The sequence below is a fragment of the Eschrichtius robustus genome, chromosome 15 (assembly GCF_028021215.1).
Source record: "Eschrichtius robustus isolate mEscRob2 chromosome 15, mEscRob2.pri, whole genome shotgun sequence".
In the NCBI taxonomy this organism is placed as follows: domain Eukaryota; kingdom Metazoa; phylum Chordata; class Mammalia; order Artiodactyla; family Eschrichtiidae; genus Eschrichtius; species Eschrichtius robustus.
In genome coordinates this window covers 26,529,463-26,547,326 of record NC_090838.1, presented here as the reverse complement: position 1 = coordinate 26,547,326, position 17,864 = coordinate 26,529,463, and the positions used below count along the sequence as shown (strand labels likewise).

Genomic DNA, 17,864 nt, shown 5'->3' with positions numbered 1-17,864 from the left:
GAAACTGCTTTGAGACATACATCAACTTTTTTTTTTTTTTAGGCTAGTATGATACTAGAAAAGAGAAGCAGGTGGTTAAGTAAAAGAAGCACTGCTAAGCATTCATAACCAAAATTCGTTGATGAAAGTTCTTAAAAACTTTTTTTTAACGTTCAGAATACTTACATTTGTGGATTACATATTTTTAAATTTCCAAAGGCAGTAGAAACTCACAAAGCAGAAAGGGATAGAAATTATTCACATTTTATAAATAAGAACATGGAAAACAGCAAGGGTCAAATGACTTATGCATGGGACTCAATATTCAGCAACCCAAGCCAGGACTTCAAATTCCTTACTATGACTTTTGTAGTAAGATTATTAAGCTCAGCTGCTGCCTTCAATATTTGTTTCCATAGACATTACTAAGAAAACATTTTACTTTGGCATTTTTGTAATATGGCACCATTTATAGCTGTCTTCACTCATAATAACCTTATTAAATAACCATCTTTAGGGCTGGCAGTATACACAATGAGGGTCAGGCTGGTTACTAGTGGCTAATGGCTGAGTCAAAATTTGAGTTATGTCATTTTTTTCTTGCATTTTCCCTGATTCAGAAGTTAAACCATACCCACACATTTCTAACTTAGCCAAGCCCGTATCTTTTGGACCCAAATACAAAATCTCAAGAAGTGTAAAGGTTTCCATCACCAAAAGTACTCTTTTATCACTTTTGGATAATACATCAGCCAACCTAATGATTCCACAAGCTTGTAGCGTGTGGTTTCTTTTTTTCCTGTTTAGACTTTTTCCAAAGAATGATCTAATTCATTTTAGGCTGTGACAGAATAAACCCTATGCTAAAAAGAAAACTACATTTTTTTTGCTTTTTGTGCTGAAATACCTGAAGGATAATAAAAATAGTGAATTCAACTGTAATTAAGCCTAAAGAAAGAAGGAAGGAACATTTTATTTAATGTATTTCAGAAAGTTCAAACATTTGGAAAGATCACAAAAGCAAGAATGTTACCCATACAAGAGAAATTTATTAAAAAAATCAGTATCTTGTGGTTTAGATACACAGGTATAAGAGAAATTCCAGAAGGTGAAGCACCTTTTCCAGAAGCTGTTCCAAGGATGGTCAATACTGATTTCGAAATTGGTTGCTTAGGTCTTGAAGCTCTGTTACTAAGGTGTCCATTGCTGCTGTTTCATCAGCTAACTCCCTGGAAATTTCTCCACTTACCACATCTGTAAAAAGTTGCTGCAACATAAAGAACAAGGCAGAACTATCAAAACAATGAAAATCTCTTTAAAATAATATAGATACAGAGTACAGAATTAAAATTCCCTTTGCTTACTAATACATTATAGTAGCAATAGTAGTATTTGTTCTATTCTCCACCCTGAAATATACAAGCTGCAACAATTAAAGGATGAGTCAAACAACATGCCTGAACTTGTAAATTCAAATCAGCTCTGCTCTTCAAAATGGTTGCCTTGAATATTGATTATATTATTCATTTCAATGTCATAAGATGGCTTTTGGATAGAGACATCATTCATCCAAACAAAACAAATCTATTCTTTGTGTATACAAGCAAAACAAATGTATTTTATATTCAAGTTCATATAAATCATACTTTTATGCTAATTATTTGAAAATTAATATGGCTTAGGACTCAGAGGCCACAAAGATCATCAAACTTTGGTGACAGCAAAAAAGCCCAGCAAAATAAAAGTACCCCCCTTCGGTAAAAGGAATTGCCTTGGGAGGAATATTGCAACATACTCCAATAATGCCACCATGGAACATTCTGGAATGCCTCTCTAGGAGCTGCCTGCTGAGCCGGTACAGGCACCCAAGAAAATCAGCTTCAGGATTTTATGACTGTGTGTGTGTGTGTGTGTGTGTGTGTGTGTGTGCGCGCACGCACGCACATGTGTTTTAATCAGAAATGTAATTTGCTCAGTTTACCATAAATCTTTTTCATCACAACTGACTAGATGATTTGTTTACAAAAATCAAATTTACCATTACAATATAACTATTTACTACCACCATAGATGACAGCAATTGTTCTGACAGCTATTTTAAAAAGGGAATCCTGAAGATGTTCTGAGTGACGGCATCATCACTACAATGAGCTCAGAGTTTCTCACAGTGATTTATGGAGCAAAGAACATTCACTTGAATGCAGAACTTCAAAAATGCTTTGCAAAGCTTTGCCACATTACTGTGTAGTTACACCTTGTACAGCATTTCACAACAGATTGACATACCAACCACTGCGATGTGATCAGTAGAGAAAACACCTTTGAGGAAAGTAACCTGGACTCACATAGCATATTTGTTTTTACTAAGAATTACAGTGCTTGCAAATCATCATAAATCTGCACCACTGGGACTTCCCTGGTGGCGCAGTGGTTAAGAATCCACCTGCCAATGAAGGGGACACAGGTTTGATCCCTGGTCTGGGAAGATCCCACATGCCACGGAGCAATTAAGCCCATGAGCCACAACTACTGAGCCTGTGCTCTAGGGTCCGCGAGCCACAACTACTGAAGCCCGCGTGCCTAGAGCCCATGCTCTGCAATGAGAAGTCCGTGCACCGCAACGAAGAGTAGCCCCCGCTCGCCGCAACTAGAGAAAGCCCACACACAGCAACAAAGACCCAGTGCAGCCAAAAATAAATTAATTAATTAAAAAAAAAAACTGCATCACTTCCCTATAAAGTAAGGAGAAAGCAGAGAGAAACTGAGGCTTAGAAAGAATGAATAATTTGCTGAGGATCCCATGGAGTGTAAGTGGGAACTCTGTTCTGTCTTCAGGCTCTCCAGCGTTTTCACCAACTGCCCTCACGACCCCCTGCAGCCAATCTGTACAAGGACAGGGTGCTGAGGGCCGAGGAGTTACTGTGTCCTGGCCAAGCGTGGACTTGATGACTTTAGGTGAATCTCTAGGTTCTACCCAGGAGTTTAATTCCATGAAGTCCCAGGCCTGGCAAGAAAAGACCAGAGATTCATGCAAACCAAGCCTGCTATCTAACACAGTTATCGTCATTCATTTTCACTTTTTAAAGTGTTCTGAAAAAGTGTTCTTTTGGAAGGCAATTCTGTTTAGCAAACCCAATTTGTTGAAAAAGTAGAAAAGGCATATGATTTACTACAAAATCAGAGACTCCCAAATATTATATGCAAAAAGGTGCTTTCAAAGGAGATGTTGGGAAGCAATTTTTCCCACTTTTGGATAATCCAGTTGCGATCTAATGAGAACAAAATCTAAATACAGATGATGTTCTGAGGTCTCATTTTCAATGTTTGGAATTCCACAATATGAATGGATGGGTAGTGCAGACAAGACTATTTAAGTCATATAAGTACAGGTTTATGTAAAATTAATACATTATAAGAAAAAGCTGTGCACAGAATAGGGAAATCTGTAGAGTACATCCTGAAGAAATAAACAATCATGGGTAGGTTAGTGATCTCACCAAAACTAGGAAAATTAGCTCCCAATTTGGGAAGGAGAGTCACAGAAAAAGTCTGCTACCTTGACTTTCTTTGAGAGAGCTCTTGCAGTTTTCTGAGAGACTCATAATCTGAAGTTGTTTGAAGTTTCCTGTTGGGAGGAAATACAGTTTCCCCAGGTAGATTACAGAAACCTGGTTCCAGCATGCAGACTAATAAGGACAGAAAAGTGAGTTAATAATCTAAAGAGGCAAAAACGATGCTCTGATCTGAAAAGATCAAGCAATTAATAAAAAGCATAGTCTGCAAAGGTTTTTACACGTGACCAGAAGTGACCTTCACATGCCATGGACTTGTTTTCAGAAGTGAAGTAAAATTAGTTTGCAACCCAGGATTAAATAGTGAAGGCAAGGAAAGATTAGAAAAAAAAGTGCTAAAGTGTGTTAGAAGTTATATTCCTTTAAATTTTGTTCCTGGGGTATACTCCAAACCTGGCTGCATGTTAGAATTACCTGGGAAATTTAACACAAATTTCCCAGGCTCTGTCCCAGACCCGATCTGTCACAGGTAGAGGTGTGGAGTCCAATCTTCAAAAAACCTCCCTCCATAATTCTCGGGTGTCCCCATCCTAGCACTGGTTCATAGGCTGGTATTTGTAAACTGATAGCGTATGTTTTAGTTGTCAAACCTGAGTCAACCTATCTACCTTAATATCTGCGTCAAATCCATATATCACCTACTTAATATTAGTCACTAAATCAATTTTTTATTTAAATAAAAGTATTTTAAAGGAAACATTAGAACACTACTGTAAATAGAAAATAAGCAATACTATTCATGAAACTGTAGGTTTGATATGCTAGTTATACTTTTTCTAACATGCACTGAAATAAATACAGATTAAAATAAAATGTTTACCCAAGTGCTACTAGTAGTATATATGCCACACTTTGGGAAAAAGTGATAATAAGTACTACAGCAGTGTTTTAATTTGACTTAAAGAAAGCATCCAGAGCTGGATTATAAATATTAATTTCAAAGACTCCTAAGTTACCCATGTGTAGGGTGGTTTAGCCACTGGGTCAATGATCTCCTCACCAGTACAACTAATCACCTGGGGGCTGATGTCTAAAATATAACATGGGCCTAAAATTATCCTTCATGTAAAAGAAGACTTAAGAGCAGCTGGCTGATACCAAAGACCTTTTATTTTCTATGATAATTCTAATTAATTCACATTTCACTCTCACCTTTGCTTTAGATAACAAGCCCCGTAAATTGAGTCGAACTGAAGAAAGCACGTGTACAGCCTCTTGGGGACTGGATTTGTTTTTACTGCATTTTATAGCCACTGGAAGATAAATATGGGGAAAACATCCATTAAAAATTGATAATGATAATTTGTAAGTACAAAAACCAATTAGTTAATTAGGATTTTATAGTAACAGACTATAGAAATATTTCTACGAGACAAGTTTTATTTTGGTGAAAGGAAAATAAGTTATATGCATAATTTTTCCTTTTATCCCTTAAGAAGGATAGCTTATTGCTAAAAGGAAAATTTTGAGGAAAATGAGGGATATTTGGTGAGTTACAGACTGTTGGGAATGGACCGTGAAAACACACACGCACGTGCACACACACAAGCACGGAGTAATGAAATTAGGCAGAGACAAGATCTAACTGAACACAAGGTGCCCACAGAGAACAAAAACATATGCAGCTCATCTTAATGTGGCTTCTCACAGTACTGAGTCCCTAATGGGGAACCACAATTGCTGATGACACCAGCCCAAAGAAGTGACATGCCAGATATTTACAGCTCAATTCTTACTGCATTTTTGTACTCAGAGTTGACATCACCATTCTGGAAGAAGTGACGCCAACAACCTAGGTGCCTGCATTTAGGGAACGTAACCACGACCAGGCTCTGGGATCACTGAACCATGCTTGGTATCCATTAGCAAGAAGTGGGGGAGAGGACAGTCACTCATTCCCGATACCTCTACCTCCAGCATTCTGGGGAGCTCATTTACCTAAAACTTGAAATTATCAAGAGCGTGTAACCCTTCCTAGCACAGGACCTGCCTATTAATGCTTTTTAAGAACAAGTGGAGAGGGCTTCCGTGGTGGCACAGTGGTTAAGAATCCGCCTGCCAATGCAGGGGACACAGGTTCGAGCCCTGGTCCGGGAGGATACCACATGCTGCAGAGCAACTAAGCCCGTGCGCCACAACTACTGAGCCTGCGCTCTAGAGCCCGCGTGCCACAACTACTGAAGCCCACATGCCTAGAGCCCATGCTCTGCAGCAAGAGAAGCCACTGCAATGAGAAGCCTGCTCATCACAACGAAGAGTAGCCCCCGCTCAACACAACTAAAGTCCGCACGCAGCAACGAAGACCCAAAGCAGCCAAATTAATTAATTAATTAAAAAAAAAAAAGAACAAGAGCTTTGTAAAAATATAATGCCTCTATACCCTGAGCAAACCATAATTCATAAAGAGTCATGTACCACAATGTTCACTGCAGCTCTATTTACAATAGCCAGGACATGGAAACAACCTAAGTGTCCATCAACAGATGAATGAATAAAGAAGATGTGGCACATATATACAATGGAATATTACTCAGCGATAAAAAGAAACGAAATTGAGTTATTTGTAGTGAGGTGGATGGACCTAGAGTCTGTCATACAGAGTGAAGTCGGAAAGAGAAAAACAAATACCGTAGACAAACACATATATATGGAATCTAAAAAAGATGGTTCTGATGAACCTAGGAGCAGGACAGGAATAAAGATGCAGATGTAGAGAATGGACTTGAGGACACGGGGTGGGGAGGGGAAGATGGGACGAAGTGAGAGAGTAGCATTGACATATACACACTACCAAATATAAAGTAGATAGCTAGTGGGAAGCAGCCGCATAGCACAGGGAGATCAGCTCGGTGCTTTGTGACCACTTAGAGGGGTGGGATAGGGAGAATGGGAAGGAGACGCAAGAGGGAGGAGATACGGGGACATATGTATATGTATAACTGATTCACTTTGTTATACAGCAGATACTAACACACCATTGTAAAGCAATTATACACCAATAAAGATGTTAAAAAAATTTTTTTAAGTACACACACACACACACACACACACATATATATATATATATATATGAATGTGTATATATTAAAAAAAAGAAGGTAAATGCCTAATGAGCAGAGGGGCAAAATAAAATGTTGCTGAATTAAGAAAGAAAAAAAAATAAAACATACACAAAATGAGAAATTCTAAAAGAATGAAACTAACTTGGAATAAATAATATTTAATGTCTTGCTAAAAAAATATATATATATAAAATGCCTCGTATTTCTCCACTGATTTGTTCTTGTTTTTGTTCCTCTAAATTATGCTCACTACAAACAGATCAATAATCAGATCCTATTTTAAAACTACACTAAACAGTGCAACAACGGAAGTTTACTTAGTACCCTGTATCTCAGAACAGGGATGGAAAACAGATTTCTTTCTGTATGCAAACTCTCACCAGTTGGTGGAGGTTGCTTGTGCCTGGCAAAATAGTTTGGCCATTCATTAACACCTTCCATGGCTGGTGAGAACTATGCTTGACATTCCTATTCCAAAATAATAATCAGACTTTGAAAGGATGCATGGTAATCAACAACGTTACACTCATTTTCAAAGGGTACAGTTAACATGGAGATGGTGAGGATTATGATGTCTGTGTCCCATAATAGAGGAAGGTTGTAACTGCTATTACTGAGGTATTTGGGCTATTTAGTACCTAGTAACATATCAAAAACAGCTGTGATTCTGTTTTCAATCCTTCATTGTCATTTTGAGAAAAACAAAAAAGCAAAAAGACAAACACGAGCTCCATTAGACCCCTTCCTCAATCCCATTTCCAAAAGGCGTTAGAGATGGGGAGACAGAGAGAGAGAGAGAGAGAGAGAGAGAAAGAGACAGAGAGAGAGACAGAGAGACAGGGAGAGAGAGAGAAATAACCTGCTGTTTCAAATCATCAGGAAATCCAAGACAGCTGTGCTTCCTCCAGGCAGACTGTAGTTAAAATGCGTAACTATTATTTTAGAAGTTCCTGGATGGCAAAGAAGGAACGAACTTTTGTCCACCCTTTCCCAGAAGACAGAACAGCAGAGACTGTAAATGAACACCCTCCAGACAGAACAATGGGTACACGATGACAAGGCTATTATAGAAGGGTCTCCAACACTCCGTGGAGACCACAATGTCTTACACCGAGCTTTCTGAAGCACATGGCTACTCTTAAAAATAGCAACCCAGAAGGGAATAAATCATGTGGAGATTTTTTTAAATGTTATATTTCCTTTTCCAGAATTGGGTGAGGTGGAGAACAGTGATGGGGAGAAAGATAAAAAAGAACAGAAATAACAGAGAAACTCAGCTCATTCTTCCATGGAGCACTGGTATACAAAAGCAACATAGAAAAGGTTAAGATTTATCGCCATAAATCTAAAATATCACGAGAAAAGAAAGCTGAGCATCCACTCAAGTATGCTTAAAATGTTGTAGGAGCACGAACACATAATTCACTAAGTCAAAGGGAAACTTAAAAGAAGAGACACTTGTTTTTCTCTAAGTATTGCCTGGATGAAAAAACAAAAAAAGGTACCAAAAATAGTTCGCAATCAACTTTAAGATGCAAAATGAAGATTTTACCTAGAGTACTTCTTTAACCTGCATATTTATATTTGACAGGTTTAACATTATCACTTAGTGATTACAGAAAATATCTTGGCTTTGACTGTTATAGAGCCTGCTGTTCACCGAAATGTTTAGGGTTGGCAAGCTGAAGTAGCTCAGATAAATTCTTCAGAGAAAATTGCACCCTGTTAAAACTGCTTAGCACGGGTTTCCTCAAATACAGTACCATATCCACAAAGGCCAAAGGGATAACGAATGAGCTCCATCTGAGCCCACCCACCAGGAGGCCAGCACAAGCTACATAAATTCTAGCCACCCTAGACCATCCTTCCACTGGTCTATCGGCAATTATCTCAACCTTTTGGATATTTATATCCTTTTGTCAATGATAAGTAGAATTATTAACTACTAAGCCCATTTCTAAATTGTTTGAATGTTCTATGACTTCTTTCAAGGCAAAGTTAAACTTTATTCTTGTTCATTTTTTTCTTTTTAGTTTTGAGTCCCTTATCATACAGCTCAGATCCTCTACCACAGAAGGAACAGGGTTGGGGTGAGGAGGTAAGGGATTAACATTTAAACCATGTGTAAGATACTGGTAAGTGTTTAAATATGTTTTATTTTTCGTAACAACCATAGGTAGATATTATCCCCATTTTCCCCATGAGGGAACTAAGAGTCAGAGAAGCTAAGTAATGGTGACCCCAAGTCACCTAGTTAGTATGTGGTAGAGCTGGTCCTGGAACTTGGGCCTCCCTGAGTCCAAAGTTCTGCCCTTTTTATTGTCCCTTGTTGGCTACCTATTTGCTGCAACTATTAGTTGCAGAAGTTAGAGGAGGACTTTAGGATAGGTTCACAGTCCTTGTGATTCAGTTCTTGACAGTGTGGCTTCATTATTTTATTTGAATTGCATTCCCAGGGCATCACATGCCTATATTCAAACATAAATATAAAAGTGCATTATTACCTTTAACTAGTATATTTTTCATTAATGCAAATAATTAAAGGCGGCCTTTATCTGGAATAGCTTTCCCCAACTGGCCTACAATTTTATATGTAAGGTTTTCCCTCCCCTCAAATATCACCCACTAAATTTCCCAAAGTTATGGATTATATTTTTAATTTCCTTTGTATATGCCATAGCTCTTACATATATTGCTATGCACTCCAGAAATCTATGTATTTTTATGAATAAATATTTTCATTTATAAAAGAAGAACATGAGTTAGGAAAAGTTAATATTTTCTTACTACTACATCATCAATGCAGGAGAAGGTTACTTCTGTGTGAAGTGAAGATTAAATACAGTTGTAAAAGTATTTCCTATCTCTAAAGTTTCTATCATCTGTCACTTTTTCAAACACTATTTAAGCCTCTAGCCTATTTCTTCTTATTGCTCCAGGGTGCCTACTACATAATAGTTGGTCTGTAAATATTTGCTGAATTAACTACAACAATTTTAATATAACGAAATAACCTGAAATTATTTGTAATGGAAATTTGCTTTTGACTAATACTTTTTCTTATCAGTAAAAATACATTAAAATATGCCATGGATATCAAACATTACATCAAATACCATGTGCGAGTCCTAAGGCTCTCTGAACCACTTCCTTAAATGACGTAATATCTTTCTCCCAACAACTGGACTGTGTGTCACACTTGTATGCCTTAGAGAGATACTGGAACGCCTGAGGAAAGAAAAAGAACAACTTTCAGAATAACAAGTAGAATTCACATTTCAAACTCAGCTTCCTGGAAGTCATATAGAACTAATTCCAACTGAAAAACCAGCCTCTGTTGTTATGTAGCACAGTTTCTATGATTCTCATCGAAGAAGGGGTATAGATGCACATCCAACAGCAATGAGCAATTAAAAGAAATCAACTGGATGTGTCTGGATAGAGACACTTCCCTCCAAACAGAAAAATAAAAATGCTTGGTTTGGAAATCTATAAGAAGTATACACATTTCCCTAGCATTTGTAGCCATCAGCTTAAGAGACCAGTTTAGAGAATGAGGTGTGAACTTGGTGAAAACTACTGAATTACTGGTAGGTGTGTAAACTCACAGATACTTAAAACACTCTCTTTCACAACCCCACCCTTGTGGATTCTTGAGGGAGAAGTCACAGATCAGAGAATTCAGAGTACCCTTAATTCTGCACATAAAGAGAGGACATAATTCAAGACAAAATGGAAGGATGGAAAGCAGGAGTGTGTGCATGCCTGCGTGTGAGTATGTGTTCTCTGGGCTGACAGGGCTTTGGCGGAAGCCGGCTGGGTGGACTGAGGGAGGAGAGAACGGCTAAGAATCCCACAGATTAGCTGTACTGTGGCGAATTCCAAACTTACACAAGAAGTACATTTGATTTGTTGTGGATGTTTTGAAAAGAGCACAAAATATTTAGTATTCCAACCTTGGAAACTCTGGAGGTGCATCTACATTCTAAGATAAGAAGCTAAAGGCATAACTTGAATCTAACTGGTGTTCTACTGCACTTGTGAGAAAGGGGCAGGGTAACCTTTGTAAAATATTTTATGTTTAGACTTTAAAAGCTCCTCTCTGATATTCTTATCTAGCCCCCTTTTCTTTCTCCTTTTCATAGTCTCCATCTCGGATTTAAACACTCCTTTGTCCTTGTACCGTCTACCTTAGTCTTCAGCAAGGAGCCTGCAGAAAGGGGTGTGGAGTAAATAACAAGAACCAGCTGTTCGCTGCAGCTCTGGAGGGAGAGCAGGTTAAGACAGACCCTTTTGCAGGAAACAGAGAACAATTATTTAAGAAAAATTCATGGAAAGAAAAAAGATGAATACTTACAAATCTTAACCTGTCCACAATTCAGGGTGCTTACGTTAAGGACTCTGAATCACACCTGAAAACTTGGGCACATTAATCTTGTCTTTCAAATTATCACAGTCTTCCTCCAACCATCAAAAAAGCAGATCCACTACACATATGTTCAAACAGAAGGCAAGAGCCCCGGAAAACTGAGGCAGGACTCACCTTTTCATTTTCATCAGGCTTGTCACTCTGCCCATTTCCACACACTTGGGCATACAGCCTCCAGATTTCTCCGTCGTTCGTCACTCTTGAAGTTACTCTGCCAAACAGCTCCTGCAGCTTTCCTCTGAGGCCAGGTGCAACATCTCCACTACGATCAGCCATCCCATCCATCACTGCCCTGACCAGAATTGTAAGGACCTTAAAAGATGCACAGGGGAAACTGGGAAGCTAGAAACAACCGAACAATAACTAAAAACAAAGAGCTACCCTCACCATCAACGATGATGACAGTGAAAAATCTTGTTAGGCCTGTAAGAATATCACCCGTCACTTTTGAAAAATAAAATACAAGACGAGCCATCCCGAACCACTGTCTGGAATCGCAGGCCGACTACCTCTCCTGGTGTCGCTTTTCAGGCTCCTTGTAGGGCTCTGCTTCCACAGGGCCCTATGCTCTGTGCACCTCTCTTCACACTCTGAGGGCTCTCTCTGAATGATCTGCTCCACACCTGTAGCTGCAAATACACTATGACCAAGTCTACCCGATACTGTCAGCGCAGCTCCAGCCCGACTCCTCTCTGGAGCCCCAGGATTGTGCACCTCCGTATCGACCAGCCATGTCCCATCAACATCTCATGCTCCATCGATCCCAGAGGGAAACCTAGATCCCAGATCCCTCTTCCTCCTGCAGTCTCAGAGCCAGTGACCTGAGCGCCAACCTAGAGTCTCTTCTCTCCCGGCTGAGCCACGTGTAACCAATTTGATTCAACATTCCTAATGAGTCCTAAATCCAGCTTCTCCTCCTTTAGGTTGGGCCTCACTATTCCCACCTGGACTGCAGTGATAACACTCTAATTCTGCTAAAAGAGGTCCTGGCCCTTCCTAATTGTCGCATAATAAACTGCTAGTGCATTTGCCATAGGTATGCAGGGTACCCACAAAGTAGCTCTTGACCTGCCAACTACCCCAGGTCCGCTCACCATTTGCAATTTCGTGGCCATCTCATGTTCATTAGTCAGATGCCTTGAATGCTGATAGATGAATTAAGGTGACCCCACCGTGGGTTACACTGTTATGACAAGCTACATCTGTCACATCTGTATTAGGCTGTGTATCTCAAGGCTTCCTGGAAGCACAGAAAGTGCATCCTCCATCATCCACTCTTGTGACAGGAGACCAGCAGAGACACATGGATCCACGTAAAGAAGCAGTTCGAGGAGAGTGCCCTCAGACCCTGATGCTGCTCAGTGCAGCCCCTGGACTGACAGCATTGGCATCACCCGGGAGCTTGCTGTGAATGCGGAATCCTGGATGCAGAAGCCGCTCTATCTCAGCTGAGATTCTGCATTTCTAACGAGCTCCCAGGTGATGCTGATGTCGATGGTCCACAGATCACACTTTGAGTGGCAAGGTTCCAAGAGACAGGGTGCCACGTCTTTATCCTTCCTCTGAACTTCAGGGAGAGGACCACATTTCATCATCTTGTGTCCCCAGTATCTAACACCATGCCTGGCACACAGCTCTGATGCAATAAATACTTGTGCCTGAAAGAAAGACTGAATGAACACACCTCTTTCAGAAAGCTTTGCTAAGAGAAATGCAACCAGTGTGACACCTTGCTCTATCTCCCCATAGAGCACTCTGATCCAGGCATGAGATGCATCCAAGGAATCAAGGCTCCTCTGGCCCAAGAACACTGTTAGGAATGTGAGCTCAGACTTATGGTCCTAATTATATACAGGGATAAAAGTGGACAGGAGAACACTCAATTGTGCTTTTTTCTTTTTTGATGGACAAGGTAAATTATCTCTGCCTATAAATTCACATTACAATCCAACATGTACAGTTTTAAATCTGAAAGTAATGAAATAGATATTACAATTCCACTCATGGTTTTAAATATGAAAGTCACAATGCAGGAGAAATGGTATGAATGTGCACTACCTGTTTCGAGTAATCATTCTGTAAACGTTTCAAGGATTAACATACTTCGAAAGAGATGGTCTATTGAAATAGTTACTAACATGGACAAATGAAGCCCAACATCCTATCCCCTCATTTTAGCCACAATGAGTAGCCAAGGGGGAAGAGAAATCTTTTGGCCTTCTTGCCAATAAAAATGGAGAGCTGCAGTACTGGTGTTTCAGAGGGGGAAAGTTGGTGAAGCAGGGTGTGTGTGTGTATTTGCGGGTGCACAGAGGGAACTGCAAAAGGGTAAGGAGGTAGATAGAGTGCCTCTGTGTTGGGGTTAGGGGGCAGATACCAAACACCTCTACCCAATTCATACGCAGATACCATAAGTAGAGAGACCCTGAATATAAGGGGAGGCAATAACAAATTTGTTTTTTACCCTTTATTTGATGTAAAATGGTTAAATAGCTGGATCTGGGCCTTAGAAGAGAGGTCTATATGGAGGAATACATAATAGAAGTCATTCATGGCCACGGCAGATATTGCCTAGAGAGACTGTGCTGGGTAAGAATCAGACCAAGAATAGAGTCTTAAGGAACACAACATTTAAAAGGAGGGTAGATGAACAGAGGTCTATGCACAAAGGAAAGGTGGCAGAAAGCGATGTCATGGAAACCAGGGAAGGAGAAAGTAACAAGGAGAGGACATCTACAGAAGATCAGGACTGGAAGATTCTGCTGGATTTGGCAGGTACATGGGATAGTGACTATCCAGAGCTAAAGCCAGAACAAGGAGGGCAGGAGAGACCATGAATTTAGACAAGAGGCTCACAAAGAGAATCACATGAAAACCAAGACAAGTATTAGTATCATAAAAAACAAAAAGCAAAAAATACCCCCCAATCATAGTATCCTGTAATACCTATTTTGAATATAATTTGCATAGGCATATAATATTAATAGAAAATATTCATGTAACCAAAATTTTTAATATAAATATATTGGGAAAATAAGAAAGGGAAGTAGTGGAAATGCTAATATAATAAAGTCCTTATTTACTATAATAGGAAGTCAACTGATAATACCTAAAATTTGGTTAATAAAAAATAGGAGGGGCGAGCGGTGGAGCAGGAAATTGCTGTATTTTGTTATAAGCCTTATACTACGACTTAACTTGTAAAAACTATGTTATGTGTTATTTTAATAACACAAAAATTTAATTTAAAAATAGAGAAAAAGAATAAATACAAAGATTGGCAAAGAGGAAACAAAAAACGACAGCACACATGAATATTCATTTATAAACTTTAAAATTATGTCTTTGTTGTGTGTGGGCGGAGTGGGGAGGGGCAAACACTAAAAGGGGACCCTGAGGGCTTTGGGATGCTGGTGATGTTCTGACTCACACTCGGGGAAGGGCGCGGGGCGGCGGGGTGGGGGGCCCCGGGTGGTTTACACAGGTGCGTTCCCTGCGTGAAAATTCATGTTTACTTATGACCTGTGTACTTTTCTATATTTTCACTCTATTTTAATAAAAGTTAATTAAAAAGGTATTTCCTGCAATTAAGAAAGCCCCATAAACTGAAGGAAAAAAATAAGAGTTATTAAAATCCATTAACAAATGGAGCTAATATGTAATCTTCAAAAGTAGGTTTAGAGTGATAAAATTTTTTAAAAAACTATTAGAGTAATGTTATAATTTACTGGCTAATATCACCATTTCCCTCCCTCTAACTGGTGAGAAAAATCACACTCTTGTTATCCAGACTGACTACCAAAATAGTAACTTTTAACATATATTTAATCCTTCTTTAGTAAATAGATATTTTTAACTTAAAAAAAGCAAAGGGTGTTGTAGTAGGATTTCTTTGATAAAATGAATCACCAAGGATTATGATTTTATCCTGGGCAGTCTACAAAGTTTACCTGCATTATAGTCCTTTGCACCATCAAAGGTGAAAAAAAGATTTTTTTTTAACAGGTAAATGTTTTTATCTCCTGTAAACTGGGTAAAAATATGATTACTGAACCCATCAGTAACTAGTTAAAACTATAAATTATTAAGTATGTAATAAGAGGCTGAAGGGTACAGTACTAAAGTTTAAGAATTTAGAGGTAAACGATTCTTGGGGAAACAGGATCCAAGATATGGCCACTTGGATGGGTTGCTCCTATGAAATAAGATGAGGGCAAAGAAGTTTCAGTCCAAAGTATTGGATGTGCCATCTACCTAAAACCAAGTGTTCAAGAACAGTAGATCTAGAGTGGAGAGGAAGATATACATAGTCAGTTGCTGAAGTCCACCATGAATATGGGGGAATGGCTAGGAAGTTGGTAAACAGCAGTAACGAGGACAGGTCTTCTGTCTGCAACATCACAGAACTGTTGTATCAAGCAGTCAATATACAGGTAAAGAGCTTCAGAAACTGTAAAGCAATATAAACCTATAAACTATCACGATCATCACTGACCCTCAACTTCCTTACTCTGTCAAAAGGGGACAGCAAAGCCCTCATCGTCACCCACTCATTATGTGCCCCTATACTTCCTTGGATTAAAATGGAGCTAAAGAAGAACAAACTCTACCACCATGGTATCAGCCCTCAATACCTCCCACTACCCCTGCTCTGAGCACTCACCATGTGCTAAGCCCCATTCTAAGTATGTGACCAACATGATTTCATTTAGTTCTCACTGTAACCCTAGGGAAGCAGGGACTTTATTATCTCCACTTTACAAAGAAATTGAAGCATGAGAGGCAAAATGAACTTCTCAAGGGAACAGAGCAAGTGAATGGTGGAGCTAGGTTTTGAACACAAGTGATACTGGCCTCCTGAGTCTTGATGAGGATGAAGAGAAGACGACGATGATAGCAGGTAATATTCATATATATACCCCTTCCTATGAGCCAGGGGATCTATGAACACAATCTTCCTAACAACCCTAGGGGGAAGGTGCTCTTGTTATTTGCATTCTGCAGATGAAGAAACTGGAGCACAGAGAAGTTAAGTAACTTGTCCAAGGTCACACACCTACGGAAGGCAGAGGTGGATTTGAACCTGCGGCTCGCATCCAGGCTCTTGCTCTCAAGCATTTGCTGTATTAAATGATAAAGCACAGCTCCTTACTCCTCTGTTGTTCCTTCCTTTCCAATAATAAGTTCTCTTCATTGGAAAGATTTGCTCTTTTATGAAATATGTATGCCAATAACTTTGATCAGTTCATTATCATTTTTTTGCCAAATCTTGAATCAACCCAAACCAGTTTTTGTAGTTTCTTCTTTTTTAACTTAAAAATTTCCCCAAGACATTGAAGCTAATAAAAAATAAAAAGAGAAAATAAAATTCGCAAACACAAGCACTACTAACATTGTCATTAATTTCTAATTTCTTTACTATATGCAAATTTTTAAATATAATACTATGTAAACTGCTTTATCTTCCTTTTTCACTGAACATTATGTCATAGAATTATTTGATGTTTTCATATATTCTTTAGATAGATCACTTTAATAGATTCAAAGTCTCCCACTGGGTTGACAGAACACAGTCTATTTAACAACTCCCCTGCAGTTAGATAGGCTGTTTCCATGTACTGCCATTGTCCTTATCACTATAAAGAACACTTCACTGCATATCTTTGTGCCTAAAGATTTTTTTCATACTGAAGCTTCTTTAGGTTAGAATTCCAGGAACAGAACTATGGAATCAAGGGAATAAACATTTTAAGACTCCAGAGATAAGCTGGATACTTTCAAAAAGGGCTAAATCAAATTAGATGTCCATCTGTAGTATATGAAAATGTGTCATTTCACTGCATATTACCAGCACTGGGTGTGTGTGTGTGTGTGTCTGTGCCTGTGTGTGTGTGTGTGTGTGTGTGTGTAGGTGTTTTAGTCTTTGATATTTTGTTCCACTAAAAATATACACAGCTACTATTCTGAATTTTACTTTTATTATTAGTGAATTTAAATCTCTTTCCAAATGTTTGTTGAGTAAATATATTTCTTTTAAGATATTTAAATTTTTTCTTAATTTGTACAGAACTCATTATTTTCCAATGTGAGACCAGTTTTATTGTTCATCTTCATATGGAGATTACATAGCCTACAAGCTGATGCACTAACACGTTGCTAGCCTCTTTTTCTGAACCCCAATTCTGTACGCTGCTTAAAAAAAAGAGAAAGTTGATGAATCTGAGAAAGTAACAGCAAACACATGGGAAACCCTGGAGAGACAGAGACTGGCTGGGTCCTGGTTTGGTGGAGAAGAGCAGCCCAGGATGGAAACGTACAAGGTGCCAAGGTTCACAGATGGTCTGAGAAAAGCTGTTTAGTTGTGCTTTTTTTTCTTCCACACACTACTCTATACACCACTTGCCATCAACATGGAGAGACTGAAACACAGCAGTGCCAGCCCAGTGCAAGCCAGGGACCAGGCAGGTACCGCCTGGGGGCAGAGGGCCTGGCCAGACCCCCACCTGCTGAGGTTGGATGACTACTCAGGAAGATGGGACTGGAAGAAAGCAGTGCCTGGCAGAGATAAGAAAGGTTTCCTGAGGAGCCAGGCCACCTGGCAGTGGTGGTGGTGGTGGTGGTGGTGGTGGGAGGAGGTAGTGGCAAGGTGTTTCCAAAAGGTGAGCTCCCCTCGTGGCCCAAACTCACCAGGAGGGGCACAAGTTGGTCCTGGGCTTGCTTTAGACCCTCTCACCAAGTACGCATTACCAGTCAAGGAGCCAATATCCCCGGGGGAGTATGAGCCAACAGGGACAAAATTAAGACATCTGAAAAGTGCAACCA

General features: G+C 39.3%; 1 protein-coding gene across 2 annotated transcripts in view; it reads right to left on the bottom strand.

Annotated features, from left to right (window-relative positions):
• Positions 1-1,008: 1,008 nt before the first annotated feature.
• Positions 1,009-17,864, bottom strand: part of TTC27 (tetratricopeptide repeat domain 27) — a 182,905-nt gene continuing 166,049 nt past the window's right edge. For both annotated transcript variants that reach the window (XM_068564218.1, XM_068564219.1), the window contains 4 exons: positions 11,157-11,354; positions 9,730-9,841; positions 4,704-4,804; positions 1,009-1,246 (listed from right to left, as the gene is read on the bottom strand). In XM_068564218.1, the coding sequence (XP_068420319.1) occupies positions 1,124-1,246; positions 4,704-4,804; positions 9,730-9,841; positions 11,157-11,354 (534 nt within the window). In that variant the 3' untranslated portion in view covers positions 1,009-1,123. The remainder of the gene's footprint in view (positions 1,247-4,703; positions 4,805-9,729; positions 9,842-11,156; positions 11,355-17,864) is intronic.